Source organism: Anas acuta, chromosome 3, assembly GCF_963932015.1.
Source record: "Anas acuta chromosome 3, bAnaAcu1.1, whole genome shotgun sequence".
Classification (NCBI taxonomy): Eukaryota; Metazoa; Chordata; class Aves; order Anseriformes; family Anatidae; genus Anas; species Anas acuta.
In genome coordinates, this window is record NC_088981.1 from 50,009,540 (window position 1) to 50,035,646 (window position 26,107).

The 26,107-nt window shown below is 41.1% G+C and overlaps 1 protein-coding gene across 8 annotated transcripts in view; it reads left to right on the forward strand.

The window, feature by feature from the left end:
- The first annotated feature begins 538 nt into the window (after window positions 1–538).
- The window catches only part of STXBP5 (syntaxin binding protein 5), a 107,003-nt gene continuing 81,434 nt past the window's right edge, over window positions 539–26,107 (forward strand). For 4 of the 8 annotated variants that reach the window (XM_068677037.1, XM_068677039.1, XM_068677038.1 and 1 more), the window contains exons 1-2: window positions 917–1,456; window positions 3,077–3,174. In XM_068677037.1, coding sequence (XP_068533138.1) covers window positions 1,304–1,456; window positions 3,077–3,174 — 251 coding nt within the window. In that variant the 5' untranslated portion in view covers window positions 917–1,303. Of the gene's footprint in view, window positions 659–915; window positions 1,457–3,076; window positions 3,175–26,107 lie in introns of those variants that run through there. The other 4 variants (XM_068677032.1, XM_068677036.1, XM_068677035.1 and 1 more) reach the window with 2 other exon arrangements.

Here is a 26,107-nt window from a genome sequence, read left to right on the forward strand (position 1 = left end):
GCCTGGCTTTGGGGCTGAAGGCACCACTTGTAAATGCCATTTTACTGCGGGCTGAGCCTCCTCCTGCTCAGGCATTCCTGCTGCAGCTGGGGGATGCGGGCCCATGTCCTGAGCCGCATCTCCACAAGCTTTCCTCCAGAGGTGGTAACTGAGGGTCCGGTTGGTTTTACTTGGTTGATCTGAGTCACGACTAATTGCCGTCAGCGACACACCATAAGTGAGGGGGGAACACCAACCACCACCTGCGCCACTCGGGGCACAATCCAGGAACGCGACCTACTGATGAAGGCAAAACAAAGGCCGGGCACAGGCCGGCAGCCCCCGGACGCTGCGTGCCACCACCGCCGCCCCCTGCTCCCTGCTCCCTGCGCAGAGGCGGCGCGGGGCTCCCGTCCCCGCTCCCCCGCCGCCGCCGCCGTGATGGCCCCGGTCCCGTCCCCGTCCCCATCGCCCCCCGCACCCCGGTGCCCGCTGCCCTGGCCGCGACGCTGCGGGGGCAGCGGGCACCGCCACATCCGGGTGCCGGCCCTGTGGGGACGCATGCGCGGCCACTGCGAGCCCTGGCACCGCTCCTCCTCCTCCTCCTCCTCCTCCTCCTGCTGCTGCCGCCGCCGCCGCCGCCCCCCCGGGGCGCTGCGCTGCGCTTCCGCGTTGTCAGGCAAGGGGGAGCGACCGCGAGGCGGCCCGAGGAGGAGGAGGGAGGAGGAGGGAGGAGGAGGGAGAAGGAGGAGGAGGAGGAGGGGTGGGGGAGGCTGGTGGCTGCGGGGGCGGGCGGCGGCAGCAGCAGCCGCCGGGAGCAGCCCCGGCGGTGACTGGCTGGCGGCACACGCAGCTCAGCTCCGAGGGGGCGGAGGGAGGGGAGGGCGCTGCGAGGCGGCGGGGGGTGGGGGGGGGGCGAGCAGGGACTGCGGCGGCTGTGGCGGCGGGCGGGGGGCCGGGGCCGGGTGGCACCATGTGAGGCGGCTGCGCGGCCGGGCGCGGAGGCTGCGGGCGGCTCGGCTCGGCGGCCGGGAGGACGGGGTGGGACGGGCCGGGGCGGGCCCGGGGCGAGCCGTGAGCCCCCGGCGGGCGGGGCTGGGCCGGGCCGGGCAGGGCAGCGGCAGCAGCAGCACAGCACGGGCTGACCGGGCGCCGTTTGCTTGGCTCCAGCCGCCGGGCCCCGATGAGGAGCGGCGCTGCGCTGCCGGACTAACGCGTCGCCCTCCCGCGGGGGCTCGTCTGCCGCCGGCGGGGCGGGGGGAGCGGGCGGAGCGGGCGGCGGCGGCGCTCCCCGCTCGGCTCTGCCTCGGCGCCGCCGCGAGCCATGAGGAAATTTAACATCAGGAAGGTGCTGGACGGCCTGACGGCGGTCTCGTCCGCCGCCTCGGCGTCGTCCGCCGCGCAGCAGCAGCAGGCGGGCAACCGGGAGAGCGAGATCCAGGAGACGCTCCAGTCCGAGCACTTCCAGCTCTGCAAGGTGAACGCCCCGGGGGGACGCGGGGAGGAGCAGGGGGGCTGCGGGGTGTCCGCGGGCAGCTTGGCCGGAGACTCGCAGGGCTCGATGCCCACGGGGCGGAGGATGGAGGGAGGGAGGGATGCCCGGCGGCATCGCGGCCTCCAGCGGGAGCTGCCGGGCCCCAGGAGCGGGGTTTGGGGCGCTGCGTGCCGGGAACGCGGCTCCCCGCTGCCTCTGCGCCTGGAGGGGGCCGGAGACGGTGGTGGTGCTGTGGCTGCAGTGTGTTGCCAAGTCGCCGGGGCTGCTGTTGCAAAGGTTCTCCAGAGACGGAGGGAGGAAAAGTTCCCGTTTTTTTCTTTTTTTTTTTTTTTTTTTTCATTTGCTTGCGTGTGATACAATAACTGCAGTTAGTGCCCGCACGCTTTTGGAAAATGATGCAGCGAATTAATCCGCCAGCTGTACCTAGAGGAATACAAACTGATTTGAATATCAATGCCCATTTTTATCTTTACAATGCACCCGTGGCCTAGCTTGATATGGCTGAGCTTGTTTGTGGATTCGCCTCCTTGTTTTATCTAGTACTGCAGGTGTTCCTGCCACTTTTACAAGTTGCTCGTGAAGGACACAGCAAAGAGCAGGGCTATTGCTGCTTAGATTTTATTCACTGTGAAATACCGAGAGTTGTGAGCTATGCCTGCAACTTCACTGAAGTAAAAGGAGTCTATCAGAAGTTCGCTATGCATTTATGAGGTCCTAAAATAACCCTGAGTTAAACTAAAGGTTTTGCAGTTGAAAAGCTAGTGTTTGTATGGCTTATGTTGCATACATCTATAGTAGAAGTCAGAATAGATAATGCTTTTATTCTTGATTCTGATTAATTGCAGCCTGAGAAGTGTAATGGGGTTGTTGTGTGGTTGATTACCAAATTAGTCTTGGCTAATCAGAAACCCAGATGTGCCAACTGCTTCGTATTAAGAAAGAATCCCTTGGTTAAGGAGGCTTGGTTTGTTTTTATGGCATGTTTTCTATTTGTCTGTTTTCAGGAGAATTTATTTGTTTGTTTTGAGGGGAAGCAGAGGTTGAGAGAGATGCTCTGTGGAGGTTGGGTTGATTATTTATTGTTTGATTTTTTTTTTTTTGTAAAGGTGATGAGAGAGTTTGCACTGTCATGTGTGGCCTGTTGGAGTGAAATTGAAGAAGCTCTGACAAGCAGGTGTAGCGATTTGTAACAGTTCTAACAACAAGTCTGGCTTTGTTGCCAAACTTCCTAGGAGGAACATCACAGGTTTTAATGGGTTAGTGCCATTTTTAGGGCTAAAATAGGAATATTCAGAGGATGACATGGATGGGAAAAAAAAATGCCATGTTGATACAGTCTTTGTACAGAAATAATGCAACATTTACATTAAGTTTCAGTAAATATGAATGTCATTTGGTGATCAAGGGTGAATGACTGGACCAACTTTAAAAAAAAAAATCTTTTATAATTGATGAATATAGGACAGCTGTTATTCTCAATCTGTGGGTTCCTTTCTTAATTGTGGTTAATGCTGAATCCTATTCCCTAACATATGATATTGATTCTGTTTATTTTTGGTCTGCTGCTTGTCCCATCATTACTACGATGCTCTGACTTGTTAGACTGTGCGCCATGGTTTCCCCTATCAACCTTCAGCCCTGGCATTTGATCCTGTTCAGAAAATACTGGCCATCGGGACTCAGACTGGAGCATTAAGGCTGTATCCTTTTATATTCTGAAAAGGAAATTAGCGTACCTCACACAAGTGATGTTTTCATTCAGCTGCTGGAGCCATTCAGATGTGTGGTGGGAACCAGGTATGCAGAAGGGGGGGAAAAGCTCTGTTTTCTGGTGGCGGGTGGCCTGGCTGTTCTGCTTGTTGTGTGTCAGTTCAGGTTGTGTTAATCCTAGGAGGTATGGCTGCTTAGTCCCCCTTATCTGCAGTTAATATATACATTTTGTAGAGGATTACCTACACGCTGACAATTTAGAAGCACAGTCAGCTGCTATAAAAAAAAAAAAGACCTGTCTGAGGGTCTGTTTCATTTTCTGCTATAACCCCTGGAATTATAAAACTCCATGCTACTTGTATTTTTTTTTTTGTGTCTTGCTCTTGAGAGAAATGTTGTAATAGTGTAGATCTTCTTACTACTGTATTGCCAAAAGGTAGTTTCAGGTGGGGACGTTAAAGGGTGTGGGAACAGTATTTCACTAATAGTTTGTAACTGACAGAGATGAGCAGATTAAATTCATGGAATAAACCAACAGTAACCCTTCTCCATGTTCAATAAAAAGTGAACTGTCCATATGCTCAAAGCCATATGGTACCACATCCATACCATACCACCCAAGCCACATAATAACATACGTGTTTAAACTTTTATTTTAAAAGAAGATGCCCTGTAGATCCTTTAATCCACACTAGCATTGCCTAAACCTTACTTCGCAACAGAGTAGAATGAGTTGATTTCTCTATTGTCCTGGAATTGTCTGAATTCTGAGATTTTTTGGAGAAGGCTTAGCAATCTTGCTAGAAAAATTGAGATAATTCTCTTTAAACTGCAGGTAAATCTCATCATTCTCTTTCCTTTGTTAACTATGTTACTCTGCAAGTGGACATTTTGTTTCCTTCTGTAACATCAGTGTTCTGTCAAAGATTAACTGTCTTTAAAAGGTTGTCTTTGACAAGTGGAGAAGTTAGAACTTCAGTATTGAAGAAGAGGTTGAACTGAAGTAACTTGTATGAAAGACATATTTCTTGTCACTTATCTTTGACTACACCCGTGAATTGCTTTCTAAATAATCAGGAGAAGCCTAGCAGGATTGTGAGGGAAGCATCGGTTGCTGTGAGAGGAAGCAGTAACATGAACAGAAAATGTTTCCTAAGGGAAGAAGTTTCATGCTGAGACCGAAACATTTGTGTTCCACTAACTTAGCCAGGGTCAGTATCTATCTCAGTGCTGACTTTTAGTCTTGGAAGAATTGTTTTAAAGCCCTCCATTTAGCCTGATGGGTTAGCTTCTGCAGCGCTATTGGGTTAGCCCAGTAACCCAACAGCGCTGCAGAAGTTGTATCTCCTGTGATTACTTGCTTTTGGGTAGGGATAGGTGCAGGCAGAGGGGATAGATTCAGATACACTGTAAATGTAAAACCAGGCTCACTTTCTGCCTAGTGAAACCTAGGAAGACTACTCTTGGGAAGGAGTGGAACTTGCAAGAGCTGTTTATTTCACCCTACTGCTAATGGACAAAAACTGAACCTCAAAGTTATTGGTAACTATAGGATATCTTACCTGCTGAGGCTTTTACTAATGATAAATTACGTGCAAGGATTCATTGCATGTAATCTAAGCCACACTCTCTTTAGAGCTGCAGAAGTGTGTCTTAATTGAAATGAGGTGTGAACTAGGCAGACTGAGAGTGAATAAAGAGGTATTCATTGAGATCTAAATTCTAAAAGTGTAAGGAAAGTCAATCCTTATTTTCCTCTTCTGTTGTGAGGATACAGAAGTAAAGGAAGGATAATGCTTTCTTCCTTCATTGTCTACTGGCGGATGGGAGTTGGGTATTAGTGTTTTTCTTTAGTCTTCAAGTACGGACGCAGCTTGTCAGGCTTTCAGTTCCTTTCTATTGCAAATAGGTGATCTGAGTAATTGCAAAGCAACGGGGTGTTTTGTTTTTTTGAAAGGGTATTAAAGATAAAATGCTCATAAGAAATGTAGTAACCTGGTTTAGATTTAATTTCTTTATGTACTAGTGAATACTACAGCCCTGATTTACTTACAGCAATTTATGAGCTAGTCCCTTCTTAGAACATGTTCTCTGTATTTGAGCAGTTTTCAATTCAGTTATTTTAACTTCAGTGTTGTCTATAAAAGGTTAATGTGAGCAGGAATGTTCTCAGTCATGCTCCCATCTTGTTCTTAATTTTGAGGACTCTGTAAACAGTGGAAGAAAAAATACATTGCAATGCACAAATACTGCTATCTCTACTATTACAGTTACATGTTACAGTAGAACTAAAGTTTTTTCTGAAGAACCAGAATTTGTGGACAGAAATACGACGGGAGTTCACTGATTTAGTATATTTATCAATTAGAGGCAAATAAAGACAGAATAACATCAACATGGTATTAAGCTCAGAGTCCACAATGTAATTGTGAAAATGGAAATACCGAAGTACAGGTTGCATGTTTCTCTAATCAGATTGCAAATAGAATTACTACTTTAACAATGTTTGTCCCTATCCTAAGCTTGACCAGTTGAAATCAGAAGAGCGCTGTGGAGTTGGTGAGTTAGCATGCAAGAGATAGAATGTCACCATTTAATTCCCATGACCAGCAGTTGGTTCTAGACTTTGCAGTTTTAAGAGGGAGAGGAGTCCATAAAGTAGTAGAAAGAAACTTTTTTTTTATATGAAAGTCACTGAAGTGGTAGTTTAGGAGTATTCACTAGCTTAATTTGAGCTGTTTATAGCTTGTATCCTGCCCCCACCCCTTTTTAAAACAACAAACAAATCAACAATAAAAAAACCACCTTCCTGTGTATTGGGAGAAGTTACAAAGTGTGTACATGTATAGCTTAATAGAATACAAACCTGGAGAGGTGTCAGATCCTGGACCTTCTGCACTTGACATAGAACAGCCAGGTGGCATGAATATCCTCCCTGACATTAGGACCTGTTGAAAATGATTGAGCAGTTTGATTTTGTGTTCTGTATTTCAGGAGAAATTGAGTGATGCGATAGGAACAAGAGCAGAAGTGCACTTTGGAGCAGCATTAAAAACTTGAATTTGCTTATCTTGTCTGTACTCGCAATTATCCACTCGCTGTGATCCAGCTGTTCCTCTGTGTTCATTGTGTTGATCGAAGGATGCTCATTCTAGCTGTTTGAGGTGTCTTGAGTCTTGCCTGGTGGCCTGGCCTTCACGTGTGGCGTTTCTACCTCAGGCTTACTGCAGTGTTGGATGCTCGTGAATGTATTCCCCACAAGGAACAATATTCTCACTATTTATACATGTCAAATTTCAACAGCAGCATAAGCTTCTGAGGACCTCACCTGTCACTGCAGGCCGGTCTCAACAGCTTCTCCATATGCAAAGCCATTTAGCTGTTGTTACAAATGTTGCTATCACCTTCTGGTCTCCTGTCCCAGATGTGTTTGGATATAAAGCTGTAAAATGTTCATCTATCTTTTGTTTCTTTCCTGAGCATACCTGAACCGTTACAACAGGACACACAGTCCAGAATTTTAAGCAAGTTTCATGCCTAACAACCATCTGTGCTTTACTTTCCCAGCACGTACCAAAACCTTCTAATGAGTTGGGTGTATGTACTTAAGGTCTTACTTACCTGCATGGCGCAATGGGACAGACTCTGTTCCTTGATATCCTGATGGCTTGCAGTGTCACGGGTAATGGTACCGCTTCTGTGCTCTTGTTTACTCTCACTCTTCCACTTGAAAGTTCCTCTAGGAGTCAAATGTGACCTGACTGCAATGGCATTTGTGCAGTGAAGAGGTTTGATAAACATGAAAAACACTTTTTCAGGATTTGTTGGTACTTGGAACGATGTTTCCTGAAAACTCTGTAACTAGTTGTACAGAGCCCAGGCCTTAAAAACAAACAGGGAAGCTCAGCTGACTGATTGGAGGTAGGATAAGCTTTGAGGCGAGAGCAGATAATTTGAAGGAAATGTGCTGCCTGCTGTGTAACTGCTTCATCTTAAACAAGGTAGTTCAGTTCTCTGTGCCTTAATTTCTCTATAGCAAAACCAGGACAGTAGATCAAGTAAGTCACGTTTTGATTGTCTGCCAACATGAATACAGTATTTCTGCTGGTGCTTCATGTCTTTAATAAACATTCATTTGGAGCTTGCAGCTCAGCTTCTCTCATGACGGAAAGTCTCAAAAGGCCATTTCCATGAGTAACTTCTTGAAAAGGAAGGGGATACCCATACAGTAAATGTTATGCCTTCCACACAGACCAAATTGGCCATGAGTCTTTATTTCCAAGCAGAATAGGTTCTTTACTTAAAGAGTGTTTTTTCCTGTTGCAATCTCTGTTCACAGGAAGGAGAAAAATTAGGTTGTTTGTCATTCCGTCATTAAATAACTGAAGATCCCAATCATTCTGAATGTCAGCATCTGTTCATTTCCCCCCATTCTTTTCAGCAGTAAAAGAAGTCTCTTACGTAAGCAAATGGCTGAAGTTTTCATATATCTGAGGCATATAAAACTTATTTTCTGTGACTTCCATTCTCTGGCCTTTGTGAGAAGATCTCACAACTGTAATTCTTTGATCAAAATAGCTCAAAGCCTGGATGCGCGGTTCCTTGCAGCTTCTGATGAAATGTTTGTTACAGCATCTGAATAGTTCTGTGGATGTGTACCATAAAATTCAAGCAAATCAGTGAAGTCTGTAAAGTTCTAACGAATTTCTATGTTAAACTTGTGACATTATATCCATTAACAATACTTTTTTTTTCATTTGCATTGTTCAAACTACAGAAGGTAGTCTGATTATTTCCCCCTCATACTGAAATATCAATTGGAGTTGTTTTTTTGTTTGTTTTGAAGTGGCTGACTACCTGCTCTTTCTTCTGTCAGAAGGGCAGCAGGGAGATGAGTGGAGTTCTTTTTGCAGTATTCAGAGCGAAGACTTCAGTTTTTCAGACCAGGCATCTAACTGTGAAGTTGGCAGTGCTTCAAGTAAGAGACTGGATCAGATAAATTTGAGAGGTTGCGTCCAACCTAAATGATTCTGTGATTCTACTAAACTCAAACTAAACTAATGTTTTTTGGAGTGTCAGGTTTTTGGCATGTGGATGTTGGAAGAGAATGGTTTCAATCCGTGCCCACATTCTTCTGGACTTCGAACAAATGTTTCTGTTTGAAGAAGAGTGCATCAGTAAAGCTTCTAAAAAATATTGCAGTACTGTCATGCCAGAGCAACTCTGTGATTACCTATTAATGAGAAAATGTTTTTTGGATACCTCACCACCCAATTCACATAGAGGAGGAGTGTTGTTTTTTTTTTTTTTAAGTACTTTGGTTTTAGCATACGTTAATCTTATCACATTTTCATTTCTTTAAACACTACCACATTTCTTATCACATCTTTCAGCACTTAGTTCACATGAATATCATCAGCTCTCATACAGCTTGCTTTTAAGGGGGGGAAAAAATTCCCATCCCCTAAATGAAGAAAATCAATCAACCTTTGGATACACTGGAGAGAAATATGGTCAAACGATGGTATGGTGTGATGTGTAACTCCAAGAAATGCAAAGAATTATAGAGTTAGTCCTACAGAGAGAAAGCTTTGACTGAATTCTTCACAATGTATAGGGTGGTTTACTTTTAAAATTTATAGTTACTCGTGCTGGGAGACTTACTGATACTTAATCGAAGTAAGAAAACTGCATCATCTGTTTGATGAAGTATTATCTCGTCTTGTAATTCTGAACAAGAGCTGGCAGTGATCACTGTTGTTCATAAATACCTGAAGTATAATTGTGTTAAATCTCATACTATAGTTTATGAAAATGAATTTTATAATGAAAACTTTTCATCTGTGTTGTAGCTATATTACTGACAAAGTGGAAACCTAATGGATGTAGCCTTGCAACCTGAAACTTGCTGGGTCATAGTGAGCTTGGGGAAGGGAATATCTTCTGGAAAACAAGTGAAGTTTTCAAGGCTGCAGGCTTTGCTATAGCACCAGCAGGGTCTGTTTCCTCGGATCTTGTAGCTGTCTGTGAAATGCTGAGGTGATGCAGTTTTGTGATCTGATGGGTTTTTGTCCTCACAGCACTGAACCAGAATTTTAGGGTAAAATGTAACAGGGAATTAGACAGCTGGGACCCAGCTTAGGCTTTCAGGTTTCTGGTACAGTGCCCAACTCTTAATTCGACATTTTACTGGATTTGTTCTTTCTCAGTCGCTGTGGAAGGGCTTTTAGAACTGAAATAGCATTATTGCTGCAGGAGAAGAAATGAGCAGTTTTGGTAGTCATGGCTGGAATAACAGAAGTGGCTCATGATTTGAGATGTGATAAAGCTTGAAAGCACAAATTAAGATCGTAAGCCCTTTCTAACAAAACTTCCTGTTTGTCAAAAATTTTGTAACTGCATTAGATTTCTTTTAAGTGTCCAGCACATCTGTGCTTTTTAAAAAGAATTCACAAGGCTAAATGTTCTTACGGAGTGCCTTTACCACAGAATCACAGAATGGTTTGGTTGGGGTGATCTTTGGTTAAAGACCACCCAGTCCCAACCCCACTGCGGTGGGCAGGGACACCTCCCACCAGACCAGGTTGCTCACAGCCCCATCCAGCCTGGCCTTGAACACTTCCAGGGATGGGGCACCCACAGCTTCTCTGGGCAGCCTGTGCCAGTGCGTCACCACCCTCCGAGTGAAGAATTTCTTCCTTATATCTCAAATAAATCTCCCTTCTTTTAGTTTAAAGCTGTTACTCCTTGTCCTATCACTATGCTACCTGATAAGGAGCGCTTCTCCTGCTTTCTTGTACGGCCCCCTTTAGGCACCAGAAGGCTGCTATAATTTCTCCCCAGAGCCTTCTATTCTCCAGGGTGAACAACCCCAGCTCCCTCAGCCTGTCGTCATAGGAGAGGTGCTTTAGCTTCTTGGTCGTCTTTGTGACCCTCTGGACTTGTTCTAATACTTCCATGTCCTTGTGCTGGGGGCTGAACACAGGGCTCCAGGTGGTGTCTCACAAGAGCAGAGTAGAGGAGAGCAATGCCCTCCCTTGCCCTGCTGGCCACGCTGCTTTTGATGCAGCCCAGGATAAGGTTGACTTTCTGGGCTGCTACTGCACGCTGTTGGTTCATGTTGAGCTTCTCATCAACCAGCGACCTCGGATCCTTTTCCTCAGGGCTGCTCTCAATCCATTCTCTCCCCAGTCTGTATTTGTGCTCAGGATTGCCCTAACCCAGGTACAGGACCTTGCACTTGGCCTTGTTGAACCTCATGAGGTTCACCCAGGCCTGCCTATCAAGCCTGTCCAGCTCTTTCCAGATGGCATCCCTTCCCTCCAGCATGTTGACGACACCTCACAACCTAGTGTCATCAGCAAACTTGCTGAGGGTGCATTCAATTTCACTGTCCTTGTCACTGGCAAAGATGTTAAACAGTGCTGGTTCCATTACTGACCCCTGAGGAGCACCACTCATTGTTCTTTGACTGTGACCATCCAGCTAATTAAAGTGACCAGAAGTGCCCTCAGTTACTACTTTATATGCATCTTCTTGCTCTTCTAGAACATCTGTTTCTTGATTTTTTTTTTTCCTGTGTTGTTTAGTGATTTTGGAACAGTAAAAAAAAAAAAAAGGCTTTTTTTTTTTTATCGGGGTTCCCATAGAACATTTGTTTTTATAGGGTTGTCTTTGTAGCACTTCAGTGAAAAAACAGAATCAAACCTGCAAATTGTTACGTGCCTGTTTGAAGTTAAATGATACCGGAAAACTTGAATTTTAGGAACATTGTCCTTAATCTTAGTTATCTGGTAATGGTTTTGCATTTGGGAAAAAAAAAAAAAAACAAAAACAAAAAACAAAACAAAACAAAAAAAAAACAACAAACTTATCAGTTCTGAGAGAGTAAATGTTGCAGTAAGTCTTTAATCCCCTGGGTCTTCTCTTTTCTTCTTGCTATTCCTGATTTGAGCCGTCCTGGAGTGCACCATTGAAATGATCATGCTAATTTATTTGAAAAATGCTGATTCTTAGACCTGCAAAGTACATCTGGTTAAGTAAACAAGACTCTAATTCTCCAGAGATCTAGTTCTTTGACACACAGAGTATTTATTTGTGTGCTGACCTGAGAAAAAAGTTTATGGTACTCATGAATGAAGACTGTGTATGAGAGTGCATTGCTTACCACTTTTTTGCCAGTACACTTCCATCAACTCTTACAGTTATCTTATTTTACTGAACTTAAGTTTGAGTTGTAGTATTGTAATTGACACTTGAGTGCTAATCAGGGCTATGCCTTGGCATAGCCTCTTAGTATTCAGCTGGTGGTACTTACGTGACCTTTTGTGTCAACACTTCTGTTGTAGGCACTTGATAATAATAATACAGCTTGTGTTTATCAAAGGGAACACTAAGTTACTACTGGTGTTGACTTCCAGTGCAAATACACGTAAAGCTCTAACAATGCAATTCAAAGTACTGGCAGTGATGTTTGCACCACTAAATTTGGGCAGAGTGTAAAATGAGTCTTAGAAATAGCTACAAGTGAAATATTCACTAATGAGGATTGTGGTAGAGTGGTAAATTCCTTATTAGTTGATTTCTAAAATACGTAGAAATTCTCTCAACCTCTGGAGATTCATACTGAATCTAGATTCATCTTGATTTTTACAGTGGTTTCATGAAAGTGCTCCTTTAGTGGCTATCATTTAGTCTGATCTGACACACTGATGTTCTGTTTGAGACTCTGCCACAAATGAGAACCATTTTGTCTTGCAGTTAAAATCTCTCCTTCGTAAGAGATGCCTGCTTTTATGCCTGAGATCTGTACAACCTGATGAAAGCCCTGGTCTGCGTAGTAGTAGTTCTAACTTAATTGCTTCCTGTGCAGAGCTAGTCTATTTTAAATCTGTATGATTCTCTTTTTTTTTTTTTAATAAAAAAGTATGCTAGGTATTGATAGTGCTTATACTGAGATAAAATCAACCGTAACTCAGCAATTGATATAGCTTAAATTGTATTAGGTGAAATTTTTCACTTGTATTCAGGATACAGCTTCCACAGTCATTTGTCCACAGTAATTCTACTCTGCATTGGTGTTTCTGTACTTAAAATTCAGAGTGAATGAGAAATCCTTATCTTAAATGTCAGGAATAGTGAAGGTAGGTGAAACTTGAAATGGGTGTTTCCTGCTAGTGCAGAAAACAAAGTGCAAGATTAAATGTTTTGAGAAATGTAAGGTTATATTGACTGAGTCAATTAAAGCCTATGAAACTTTTTTTTGTAGTAAGTGACTCTGATCTTGAATTACTTGACCAAGTGCTGTGCAGTGTGAAGCACTGCAGCTTTCAAAGTTTTTTACCTGATCACTGTTCTACAGAGAAGTTCATCCTTGATAGGAATAACTAAGGCTACTCTTGTTTATTTGTTAATTTTACTGAATGTCATTGGATTTTTGTTTAATAAATGTCTTAATGAGGTAGTGACAATCTGTTTTCTGTCTGGGCAGCCTCAATCTTATTTTCCTTTCCTAATTAGATGAGAAAATCACAGTGGCCACTGCATGTCCAGAATAATTGTTAGCAGGTCCTGCTCAAACCAGACAGTGCTCATGAAAGCAGCATGGGTGGAGAGGAGATGGGGGAAGACTCAGGTTCTTCAGCAAGAAGGCTGCAGACTGCACTCACCCTTTCATGAGGTTTCTCCCAAGACCTAATTGTCTCATTCTGCTCCTGTATTCTTCTGAAAAGTGTCCACAGGAGCTGTCTTGGCTTTGGAAAGCAAGCAACTAAAGAAAGGATGCAGGTCCAAAGCAAGCAGGGTCCTCGTGGCTCTGCTTGGTGAGCTCCTGCTTTAGTTCATGTGATTGGTGCAGTTTCAAGCAGAGGGGTGCACTGCGTAGCCTCTTGAAGCTGCTTCCAGGCATGTACCCTGTGTGCGTTTGATTAACACCAGATCTTTGGTTCATGCTAAAATGAGATATTTAACACTTAAGGAACAGCCAACTAAAGAGGTAATCCAACTGATCCATCTGGTATCTAATGTTTTTCATTGCCTCCTCTGCTGAAGGTCCTGCCTCTTTGTGGCCTAGTAACACCAGCTCAGCAGAAGATGGACAAAAGCAATTTGCATTTTTCTACTTGTTCATTACGGGAAAAGAATAGAATGCTGTATTTTTGTGATCACTTAATGTTAAATTGATAGGATTAACTTGCTTGTATTTTTTTAGCATATGCTCAATCCAGTCTTACTACCTTGTTAAACAGAACAGATGTTCATCTTCACAGTTGAAAAACATTCTTGACTGAACTTTGTAGTGTTGGTATTAAAGCTTTAGTGATGCTTATTAATATGCAGAGTGAGCTGCATAACAATAATTCGCACAGCATTCCCTTTTGTACAAGTATGAAACTTGTGCAGTAAACTGGCACAGTGAAATTAGTTTCACAGCCACCTTTAGATGTCAGATAAAAAGCAGAGCCACCTAAAAAAGCAAAATACAACTCTTCCCTCTACACCCCTGCCCAATAAATTCCCCTTTAGGTGACTAAATATAATGAGATCTCTTGCTGGCAGGGTGAACATCTCATTTGTTAAAATAATTAGGTGGCAAACACAACATTTTGGGAAGAAATCCTGGTGAGTTACTGAACTTAGAGAAAAGAGATTGAATAGCCTACCTCTTTAAGGTAATGTCCCTGCCTTTTCATAAGGGCTGCTCACCAAATAGTGTTCATATAGCAGCCATTCCCATAGAATACTCTGCTTTTTTAAAAACTTGTTTTGTATTTATTTCTGTTAATAAATAAACACAAAACAACAACAAAGCAAACAAAAAGCATGTAAGTTCAAAACTTATTTTTTCAATTCTCTACAGTGTATGTGGCTGTTGACGCAGGGTACTTGACTGTTGCACCCGTTTTCTTTCAGGCACTGCCTGTGGAGATATCAAAGTACTATGAATATAGTCCCAATTGCTTGAGCAGTGAAAGGGATTGTTTAAAAAGAAAAAAGTGGTGGGCAGTGACATAGAATGGAAGAATGAAATTTATCCATGCTGAGGAGGATGCTGTAAGGAAGAGGCAGCAGGAGTTAACTTCTATAACATTCTTTTCGTACTTCAGTAGCAAAGGACAAAACCTTTAGAACTATGGCAGTTTAAAAGAACTGTGTGTTTTGTTTTGTTTTCCTTATGAATGTTCTGTCAGTAACTTCTAGATCAAATAAATGCTGTTCTTGGGGCAGAGGGTGGAGGTAAATTGTGGAGAGGTGGTGGCTTTTCCTGAGCAAATTGTCCAACTTTTGATCATACTTTTTTTTTTCTGCTAGCAATTCCCTGTGGGAGAAACAGCACAACAGAAAGTGGTAACAGCAAAGTACACTTTAGAATATACTGAAGAACTGCAGTTTTGCATTTTAGCAAATAAACAGAAGCAGTTCCAGTATTTTATGATCGTCTTGTTATATGTAACTAACAGTGAGTTCTGTCATTTCCAGACCAGGATTTTGATGGCATTTGTGCAGCCTCTTTACCTCCTGTAGTTTTCAACAGGAAAACTGACTGAAACTTAGTGAAGACATGTATTTAATGCAGGAAAGTTGCTTGTAAGACATACAATGTGGCACTAGTGGTAACAGCCATAAAGGCTTCTGTTACTGTGGATAGCAAACACAGCTCTGCAGCGCTAATATTTGAATGCATTGGTATCAGTTTGATTCCCTGCTTTGTGGAAGAAAAGACATGTATTTAGTGTAGACTTTTGATTTAAAACCAGCTCAATTATAATACCAGCGATTATAATTCCAAAGGGGCCAGTGGTGGTTCTGTGTAGTTTAAATTGCAAGTATTTGTTAGTCACTAAAAATTGTAATCTTAATAGGTTTGCTCCGTCCTAAAACAGCTAAAAATTAAGCTGTTAGTACTATTGCACCTCAGGGTCAAGTCATCTGCCTTGGCATAGTAAGCACTACAGGTGGTCAGTGTCACCGCTTCAGAAAATCATAGAATATCCAGAGTTGGAAGGGACCCATGAGGATCACTGAGTCCAGCTCTCCAGTTCCTCCAGGCAAACAGGAGCTGGCTACAAGAGAAGTGCATTTCATTTCATTTGACAGAAGTTGTGGAAATCCTTCGTTGAGGTTATGGGCAGGCTTTTATCCCTGAAGTGCTCAAAAATGGCCTTTAACTTCTCTATGTCTAGTTGACCCTGACCTGGGTAGAATACTTACACACTTGGCTGTTACTTTGCTGAAATCCTTTTTAATAAGGATGGCTTCGAAAACAGGAAAAAGTGCTTGTTGCCTGCTTTCAGGTTAAATTTGGGTTTTCCTTTACAAATGTAGTCTTCTTCTATTTTCAAGACTGACCTAAGGAAAAAGATCAGCTCCTAGTGAGGCTGCGGAAACTTGGGAGAGTCTACTTCAATTCCAAGAGTGTTACTTAAATGTTTAATTCTTAAGTCTTTGGTATAATTTCATAGCAATTCACCTCTTTGAAATCAACTTGAATATACTATTTTATATTAAATACATTTAGAAACATGTAATACACTGGCCAGATTTGTGTGCTGTTCTTACATAGCACATAGTGACGATGTAGGGGATGGTGCCAGAATGTGCGGGCCTCTGGTTTGAGTCAGCGCAGTGGTTTCTGTGGTCGTCAGCTGGCTCCTGTCAGAGGAAAGACATCCTTAGCTGTGTGGCTGCACACACGTCTCAGTTCAGCTCAGTACTTTGCATGGTGATTGTTTTTACAGCACACAAATTAAAATTCTCTAAGCCTGTACTGTCTAGTGGCAAGGGGATAATCCTTGCTGCTTAAGCAAAATTTGTCTGATGCCTAAAGAGCTGATGAAACAATTTCTGTGGTATGGCGTAATGTAAAATGGCAAGGGTGTTGGTGCATTGGTGCTGGTGAGTTTTGATGTCAAAGAAGCTGGCATGGAAACTTGAGTGTGGTGATCACACTGTGATCTGTTAATGTTCCTGCTTTTTTTTTTTTTTTTGACTGTAGCTGAGGTTATTGTTGCAGTTAGAACAGGGTGCTAAGCAAGGTCAGAAGCTCGTGGTGCTGAGTAAGATTTTAGGGGTAAAACTACTTTGTGCCACTTAAAACACGATAGCATCTTAGCACAGTGGTTGTACCCAGACTTGACATTGAAGATAATAGGTGTGTTTTCTGTTCTAAACTTGGTTTATTCTACAAACAAACAAACAAAAAAAACCCAACCACAAATACCTTTTAAAAGCGAACAAACACAACACAACTCTACATGTATTCTGAAACCTCTTGTTGGCTATTATATTAAGAAGCATAAGTATTATGCTTCTTAATTATTAAGTATTATAAGTATAAGAAGTATTATTGTACATATTACAAATATACTTAGTTTGGGGGAAAGTTTACTGCTAATGAAATTACTCAGTTGGCAATACGTGTTGTTAGTCTTTTAAAAGTGTTGTAATAATACAGTAAAAGATGACCAGTGTAAATGCAGTCTGTGTGAGGGATGCTGAATCTCTATAAATATTTTCAGTTCCTACTAATAACTTTTGAAACACCAAGCAGCCTCAAGTATCTTCATAGCTTAGTGCTTGACTATCTGTTACTCCTTGTTACTTCTGTGGTTGCCTTTATTAGTAGCCATTTTATAAAATTGCCATTCTCTATATCATTTTTGTCCCTGTGTGACTGCAACGTGGGGGGTTGGGTGGCCTAACGTGGAGGTCTTAAACAAATTCCTTCCTCGCTTGTATTGGAAGAGATTGTTCTCCTTGAGGAGAGTGTTGCTGTTGTGCATGTTGGGAATTTTTTGTTAATAGAAATAATCTGCTTATCTTTCAGAAAAGAATAGTTGGTCTGTCTTTATCATAAATGTTTGCAGTTTTCTGTGTCTGCAGTTTTCTGTGTCTGTAGGTGGTTTATTTTTCTCATGGAGTAACTTCAAAAATGCTGTTTCAGTTCTTGAGTGTTCATTGGTACAGTGCTGCTTTTGTTAGTTCATCATAGCACTTTGTGGTGAGTGGCCTCTTCCAGAACCCAGCCCAGATGTGCTCTTGGAAACTATCTCAAGTGGTCTGGGCCTAATAATCAAACTTTCCTCTTTCTTTTCTGATTCAGGAGGATCAGATTTGCTTATATATGTGGCTTATGGGATGAGATGTCACTTGGTTCTATTGAAACAATTCTTTGTCTGTGCTGTGCAGCCCTGTTGATGGCAGAGTGGCTTTGACGGCGACCTGCTCTCCCAAGTTTAGAGTCGCACAGACTTGGGACATGTGGGGGGATTTGTTGGTGATTCCCGATTAATCAGCCTTTCTGGGAGGCTGGAGCTGGGACCTTGGCCATTCATGGGAAAAATGAGTAGTAATCAGACTTGTTGTGCTAGCGTATCAAACAGGTTTTGTTTGTAGCCCTTGGATGCAAAACTAGTTGGGATTGTAGGCAAAACACTTCCAGACTTGTAGCACTTAAAAGAAATAAAACAAGTCTGCAGGCAGTTTGCCCAATAAAGTTTTTTCTTGTAGGAGAAGACAGCTTTTTTTTTTTTTCTTTATACATGTTTGAGTTTAGCTCAAGTGGAGTTCTTTACTAGCAGGAAGGCTAATCCTTTTTTTCATTTTTTTCAGTTCCCACAGATGTGTCTAGAATGGTATATGTGCAACAGGGTTGCTTGTTCCTGCTTAAAGGGTTGACGTTTTAGTATGCCCACATCTGAAGGAAGTAATAAACTTTGAATGATATCTTGTAAAGACGGTATTTACATGTATTCTCTTTGAACTTTTCTACCTAATTCTTGGGGGGAAAAATTTCCCCCCTTGTTTTTATTTTTATTTTTCCTTCTAGCGTACATTTAAGAACATCATGACAGTATGACAGGCTTGGTATGACAGGTACCAACTTAAATGCTTATTGTATCAGCTTATATTTGAGCGTCCCATGGTTTTTATTCATTACCATGTACAGCATATGTAAAACTACTGCATGTTGCAACTTCTAGTGATTTTGGTATTTGGCTGAGTTGCAGCAGCGGTTTCTTGGAATATTTTTTGATAGAAGGCATTACAGAAGTGAAGCTTAACAAATATTTTCACTTTCTTATTATTGCTGAGTAATAAAAATCCATGTAATACTCAGTGTGTTTTTTTTTTTTTTTTAAAAAAAAAAGGGGGGGGGGGTTAACTGTATCCTCAGGGTTTTAAGCAGTGAATTACACTGTATCAGTGCAGGTTCTCCTGACGTGAGGCAGGTCTAAACGTGAGGATTCAGTTTAAAGTTCTGAACTTGCTGCTTCGAAACCTTTTTGAGTTTGTGTGGGGAGTCCTGTTCCGGAGACCTCTGCTCTTGCCTGAGTCCCTAGATATTGTCGTGTTGTGGTATTTCTGCAGTACTGTTTTCTACAAAAATTTACCCAGACAAGCTGAGAAACCCTCTGGCATCTGTAACTTCAGGCTTTGAAATTAAAACCTCAGTAAAGCTCTGAACTGGTCTGATAGCCTACTACAAACAGCAAGTGTTTAAATTTTTTTTGGGGGTGGGGTGGGAAGTAGTACTGGAGCTAGTAATGATAATAGCAATTATTCGTTTTTTAGAATCGCTGACTTTTGTGATACTTAAAACAGTGGTTGTTTACACCTCTTGGGGTGGTTCTCAAGAGCAAGTGAGTTGCTGAAAAGATTCCAGTTAGAACCAAAATGCTCAAAAACCGCTCCAAACTTCCTTATTTTTTTTAACTGTAAAAATGCAATTAAAGGTAACAATTTCTTGAGGAATCCAGCTGGGTGTCTCTTCAAGTAGATCTTTGTACAGCCTTGGTATTTATCTTTCTTTCTTTCTCTTTACCATTTTAAAAAAGGGGGGAGAGGTGAGGGAGAGAAAGGGTGGAAACGAAGATCTCTTTTGGCATTTGGAGAGCAGACTAGTAAGTGAAGGACACAGCAGCACTTTGCGTAGAAAGGAAAAGCTCTAGTCTTTGTTTCTGCAGCTTTTCTAAGACTATGCAGCAAGACAAATGCTCAGCTTTCTTTCCCCCCGCTCCCTGCGTTGACCCTTTCCTTGCTCCTCATAAATCAGATTTCAAGCTATTAAATTTCAGTGCAGGCTTTTTTGAAGACAATCTCATTCTTGCAGAATCTGTGCTAGAAACTTCATTTAAGCTGCAGGATTGTGGAGGAACCTTGGAGGAGCTGGGCAGCAAAACCAGGTATATTTCTGTGGGTTTTAGCCAGAGATGCACGTTGTCATATATGTTCTCTTCATACGACAGTTTGAAGGAATTCGGTTTCCCCTTTCCTGGGACTGGAACAGTTTCAGTTATAGGAAAAGAGTTAAAGGATGTGGGTATTCCTTTACCTGAGGAAAAAAAGCTGAGACGTTTAATTTGTGAAACCTGGTATCATATGGCTCTCTCTTGTAATAGAATTACCCTGTGTGTGGTAACTGTTGTTAACGGTGTGTGTAACAGTTTTCCATGACTGCAGCATTTTATGCAGAGCCTCTATTTTAGGATATTGAGGTAATGCTGGCCCTTTTGGTGGGCTCTGCATCTAATCTAGGTTTCTCTTCTCTTTTCAGCTTCCTATTTTCATAAAGCCTACAGGAAAACATTATCTGCAACACTTCTTCCTTTCTGTCAAACTTGAACAAAACAATTCTTCAGTCCTAAAATGATTAAAATAGCAGATTACAAAGAAGTAAAACATTCTTGTGATAGCAGGGCGGATGAGCACTGCCTTAAATACCAGATCTTACATGGAATCTGATGGGAACTGGAAGTGCGCAAGGCCAAAAGATGAGCAGATTCTCTAAACTATCAAAAAAAACCCACAACCAACCAAAAACAAAAAACAAAAACCCACCCTCATTTAAAGAAGCGAGGTGTGCAAGGTAGTAGCATATCTCCACGCAGTCAAATGCAACCTGGAAAAACTGCAGGAAACATGCTTAGGAAAACTACTTTGGACTGGGCTGTTTTGTTCATGTTCTTTTTTCCATCCTTTTGTAGTCTTAAAATGGGCAGTGGATACTTGCAGTGCTACAAGACTTTAATGAATTCTGTCCTTCCTAATCTTAATAAGAGGTATGCTTGACATGCACAGCCATACCAAGCAGTAATGCTGTGTTCATGCTCTCATGGGAATTCTGTTTAGCACAGGGTGATGCATTTCTTGTGGCCAAAGGAACTATCTGAAGTATACAAGTATAATGAGAGAGCAGGATTTAAGGTGCCATCCACAAAAAATTTTAAAAGAAGAGCTGAGATGAAATGACCTATCTACTATATTCATGTTTCTGTAATATTAAAGAATTGAAGGTTGTTTTAAATTGATCTAATGGCCATCTATCTTTTTGACGCTATTAATAAAGCTTAAGCTAAATCATGCAAAATGTTTACTAGTGATAGCAAAATAATGCCTAATCTTTTTTTTTTTTTTTTAATAGAAGACCTTTTGGTCTTCTACATTTCCAGGAGGTACTGAATTATGTTGCATAAGCAGCTTCGAGGAACAACTTCAACATTGTAGTCTTTCTCAGACTGGCTTCTGGTTTAAAAACCACAAGAATGTTTCATGTAGCAGTGGTTACAGTGGAACAGTGTTTCTTCATGTACGGTTATTTTTGTGGTATGAAATGGACCTCTATGTAATAAGACAAATGTCTGGACAAAATAGCAATGTAGAATTGCAGTTTGGCAAAAAAAAATAATAATGCCTCTTAATGTTTTTGCATGTAAAAAAGAATCATACATGGTTTCCCATGAAAAGTACCAAATATTAAACACTCCAATGAGTATTTAAGGTTTTCACATATTAAAAAAAATAAGTTTTGCAGCTTCATGGTAATAATTTGTTTATTGTGAGGACAGTTTCCTTTCTTGATTTTTGTGAAAGAGTGCCATCTACTGAATTGCTTGACTTGTATCTTAGTTCTGTGTTTGTGGTGGTAATATTGAGCTAGCCTTCCATAAAACTGTCACTAATGCTTAGATAGCACTGAAATGCAAATATACTGTGCAAAATTAGAAATTATGCTAATGTTGAAATTGTAATGCTCTCTGGTCTTATTCTAGGACAAAGGATTTAAAGGGTTAAGGAGGTAGAAGTGAAACTGGGACTCAGCAGGCTGGACTAGCTGCTGCTCAGTTTGGAGGGAGGGAACTGAAGGATGGGCTTAGATATGAATGAGGTTGAGATGAAATTCTAACAGTCAGTGTCTTCTGCCATGAGTATCTTGTGTTTTGTGACTGAAAAATAACTGAATAAGATTTGTTTGGCAGGCAAACATTAGGGGAAGTATTTTAGATCATTCTGTCATCCCCAAAATAGGGGATGAGACACATTTCTGGACACAACAGTTGCTTTACTGTCAGAAATTGGCATTAATTGACAATAATTGATTGGACAGGGATTGGCTATGTTCTTTGAAAACATTAAGTTATTGTTATAAGGTAATATATATGGTTCTTTATGCTTTTGTAAGTTAAACTAAATAGGTATATAAAAATTCACTTAACATCTAGTTCAGCACATTACATTTGTTAATGCTGTTTTTGGCAATATCTGTATGGAATATTTGGACACAGGGAAGAGAGCTAAGCATAAAATGGCCATGCCTTCAGTCGTGGCCAAGAAGCTATGAACATAAGAAGAAAAAGCCTGGTTAATTATTAATATTGTGATATAGCATATGCTACCAGAAGGATGGATGAGATAGGATATTTGTAATTAAAATTAAACAGTTTTAAATGGATGACAGATGAGCAGCATATAACAGAATAAAAAGATTTGCTTCTGAATTTTGATAAAGGTCTTTCAAAGTATGTAATGATTTGCTAGTTTTAATTCTTCCGTATATAGTCTTTCCAAAAAAAAACTTCAGTGAGTTAGCAGTTACAACCCGTTTCAGTACATCTTGTGTAGTCAGAGGAACCATTATGCAAATATATTTGTAGCAATTTCCTTCTCTCTCCCCTTGTGTTCTGCCATTCTCCTTCGCTCCCATCCCAAGTGAATAAATGCCAGATAAATCTTTTTTTATTTTTTTTGCATTGTTGGTGCTAAAATAAAGCTTCTAGGCTTAAGTAGTAGGACATGGTAGAGATTCTGTCAGAAAACAAAATGAGTAAAATCAAGGAAATCCAATAACCTTGTAGGGTTTTTGAAAAATTTGCTTAATCTAAATTGATGATATTTGCTCCTTGAATTAATGACATGCATTGTTAGCCGTGAATTAAATGTACGTAAAATTGTTTTTAACGATAATTCCTTTTTTTTTTTTTTTAAGTTGGGCTTTTATCCTGTTTGTACTACCTAGATTACATCTTATTCTCAAGAAAGATTGCCTCTTACTGGCAGGCAGGAGAAAATTCTACTAAATACAGCCCTTAAAGAAAATTTACTGGTACTTCTCAAAGCTGTTTGGGAAATGCTGTATTTTTGTCTGTTTATGTAAGTAGCTTTGAAGTTTAAGTATTTTGACTCTTAGCTATTCTTTGCTAGAAAATAGATCTGATCTAACTGCTCAATATCCGCTATGGATCAGTTTCTGTGCAGGCTAGTTCAATAATTGACATATTATTTTGGCATAAGCTAAGGAAAAGTTTTTTTTTTATGCTTCAAAATTGCTACAACTGCCTGCCTATTTTCACCCCGTCCATCTAAGTCTCTTTTTTTATATAGACGCTATTGAATCATTTGGCTTCTGATGTTTAAAGGAGCTGAATCTGTTTTATGAAGAAGGTGAATGCTTACGGATGATGATTTGCATTTGTGCAGGAACCGATGTTATCAGTGACTGACTTGGAAGTTGAGAAATCCTTGTTCCAGGGGCTTGCCTAGTCACTGGTTCAGTGGTATTTCTGCAGCTGCAGGAGCAAGCAGCAGTAGTTCAGCCAATATGGCATTTGAAATAACAAGATTAAGATCTAAAATGAGCTGCTTGAATACCACATGTTCACAGAATCAGAATGGCTGGGGTTGAGGGGGCCTCTGGAGTTCATCTGGTCTAGCTCCCCGTGCTCAAGCAGGGCCACCTGGAGCAGATTGCCCAGGGTGTTGTCACCCTCTTTTGCTGATACTAATTGGACAAAGGAAATGCTGAGTTTAATTTTTTGGTTGTTTTCTACCCTCTGGGAAACTGTGAACTCAAAATTACGAGTGTAAAGACTCCTGAGTTCAAATGGTATCAAATAATATGACAATGCATCTCAAATACTTTTTTGGATAAATATAACCCATCTGAATGTGGCTTCTTAGCCTTCAGTGGCCATATTTAAAAAATAAAAACAAACATAAAAAACTCATCACTCAGTACAGTTGCTCTTAAAAATACCTGAACAATGCTAAGGTTTCTTGGAAATGAGAAAAAAGTAATGGTTTGATTTTTGTGTGTAAATGGTCTCTTTGGAGACCATAAGACCATAAGAACTTACCTTCCTGGGTGTTTGTGGGTTTTTTGAGTGTTAGTTCTGTTTTGGGGGGCTGTTTTTTTTTTTTTTTTTCTCCTTTCTCTCAAGGAAGGGAAGACCTTTGGAAGGTTAGCAAAAGGTTTTCCCAGCACTGAGATCCTAGTGTCTTCTACAGCGAGGTGCCTTGCATTTACTTTCATCTTTATGACTAATAGAAAGAAGCTATATGTAGATTTTTTTTCGTTGCCTGGAAGTTATTTCTTTACTGTCTAGGGATGCCTGAGTTGGTTTCCAAATACAATATATATAATGTTGATGTTTTTTTTCTGTCCAAATAACTAGGTCAAACTGTATCAGCTAATTCAGCAAGTGCTATATTTGATGCACAGGCATTACAGCCAGTGTCTTCTGACTGTCTGTATCTGGCATCTTTTTCCTTATCCTGCTTCCTTAAGGTCAGTTTTCCTGCCTTCTCCACTTCTTAGCTGGCAGAAGGAGAATGGATTACAGCAGTCCAGCTGGAATTCCCATAGCCAGCTGTTGCTGGTAATTTGATAATATTCCCACCTGGCAACCTTTAATCTCAGTTTTGAAGCTAATTGTACTTAGTGTGGAAGTGCAGATGACAGCACTATGGTCCTTGTAACAAAGCAGTAAACTATTCAACTTCCAAAGAGGGTGGTGGCTGTGAGGTGTGGCTGTGCTTTTCAGGAAGAAATAGTGGGAGTTAGTGGAGCCTGCATTGTGCGGACACTTGTCCTGGCTTCTCTTCACCCTGTTGCCTGTTCTTAGGCCTGCCTGTGGCTGCAGCTCCTGTCCTTGAAACTTCTGGCTTGTACTGGGGAAATGCGTGGGAGGGTATGGAGGTGAAGGGCCCTCATTGTCACCAGGGGAGAACTTGGGGGGAGCTGATGCTTGGCTGTACTTGGAGGAGAGGAGAGAGGAAAAAGTGTCTGTAGAAGTGAGTTCAGCTTCTCTTCAGTGTTGAAAGAGTGTTAGTAATGTTGCGTATTTCTGTGCTTTTGTAACTCGTGTATGAATTTCTTGGTTTTTGGAAAGCAGCAATAAGAGCTTTATGCTTTAAGGCTGAAGAAAATGAGACCTGTCCATTAATTAATAAAAGCTTGTTTCTTCAGATTAGCGGTTATCCCTTGTTGTACCTTTGACATGTTACAAAGTTCTCTCTTGGTTGTATATCCTTTGTATTTTTAAAATAAAAATACCTCTAATTTTCAGTGGAGATGGTTTTATTTTATGGCACTCTTCTTTATTCCACAGTTGGTTGTAGTTACTGTTAGTGTGACAGACTTTGGGGGGAGCTGCAAAGAAAAAAGCCTAACTACTACTGCAAAAAAACTCAGGTTTGGAGTTACTTTGGTAGTACCCCTTAGTAATGGAAGGATTAGATAAAACTCAAGAGGGGTCTTAATGGCACCAAATTCATCCAGAGGGATGTAGATGGTCACAAGAAAGGAGAAATCTCATCAGTCTTCACAGTAAGTCTGCAAATTGGACTAAGACAACCATTTTGCTAAATGAAAAAATCTGAGAAGTCTTACAGCTTTCTTTTGGAGCTGTACCTGACCTTAAATTTATAAAAGATCTCTGCCTTATGAAATAAGGGCATACTTATTATAGATTAATTTATTCATAATGTTGCACCGTCTGCACCTTCCCTAAGCGCACTCATTGAGCAGGGTGAGTGTAGCTCTTGCTGGGCCGCTATTTAAGGTAGCGGTCGGAAAAGTCAGAGATGGAGAATTTAAGGGACCTGATTCTTAAAACAAAGAAAAAAATTAAGTCTATGTGTGCAAGAAGTGCTGCAATTTTGGATAAAATAGTTTTAACGATTCTAGGTATGTAAGAGCAAGCTGTTTCATTTAGAGAAGTGGCTGTTTGTTTTCCTCTTTGCATTTTAAGCTGTAGCACTGTTTATGTAAAAAAAAAAAAAAAAAAAAAAGAAGCCCTTGTTTATTTTTTTGCCTGATGTTGTCACTTTCATAAAGGAAAGTGGATGTGAAATGTTGCTGAATGTTATTTTATACTTTTGCAGGCATAAACAGTGAGACTTCATGAAGAATAAAGACCTGCTTAGCTGAGGGATGTGAATACAGCAAGATGCTATTCAGGCCTAAGATTTTAAAAAGAAATTCTATAATTCTGTTTTTTTCTTGAAAAATGGTGATATGCTACCATATTAGGCTTGACATGAAATCTAAAACTCTCCCCCAAATGTTCTGTGACTTAATTTTATCCTGTTTATTGGTATTAAATGGACATGAAAGGTCAAAGCTAGTTTTGCAGACAGTATTGAATGTGGTACTTCCCAACTTCTGGCATAACTCTCTTGCTGACTAGCTGTGTATATTGATAAACTGTTCTTGGAGGCTGTTTCTGTGAGGGATTGTATAGTAAAAATGCACATGTAATCTGTGGTGCTGTAGAGCTATATGCTACAGACTGGTGTATATAAGAATATTGTAAGCAACGTGTTTTGTACATAATTCATATCAGTAGTATGTATCTTCCTCTACTA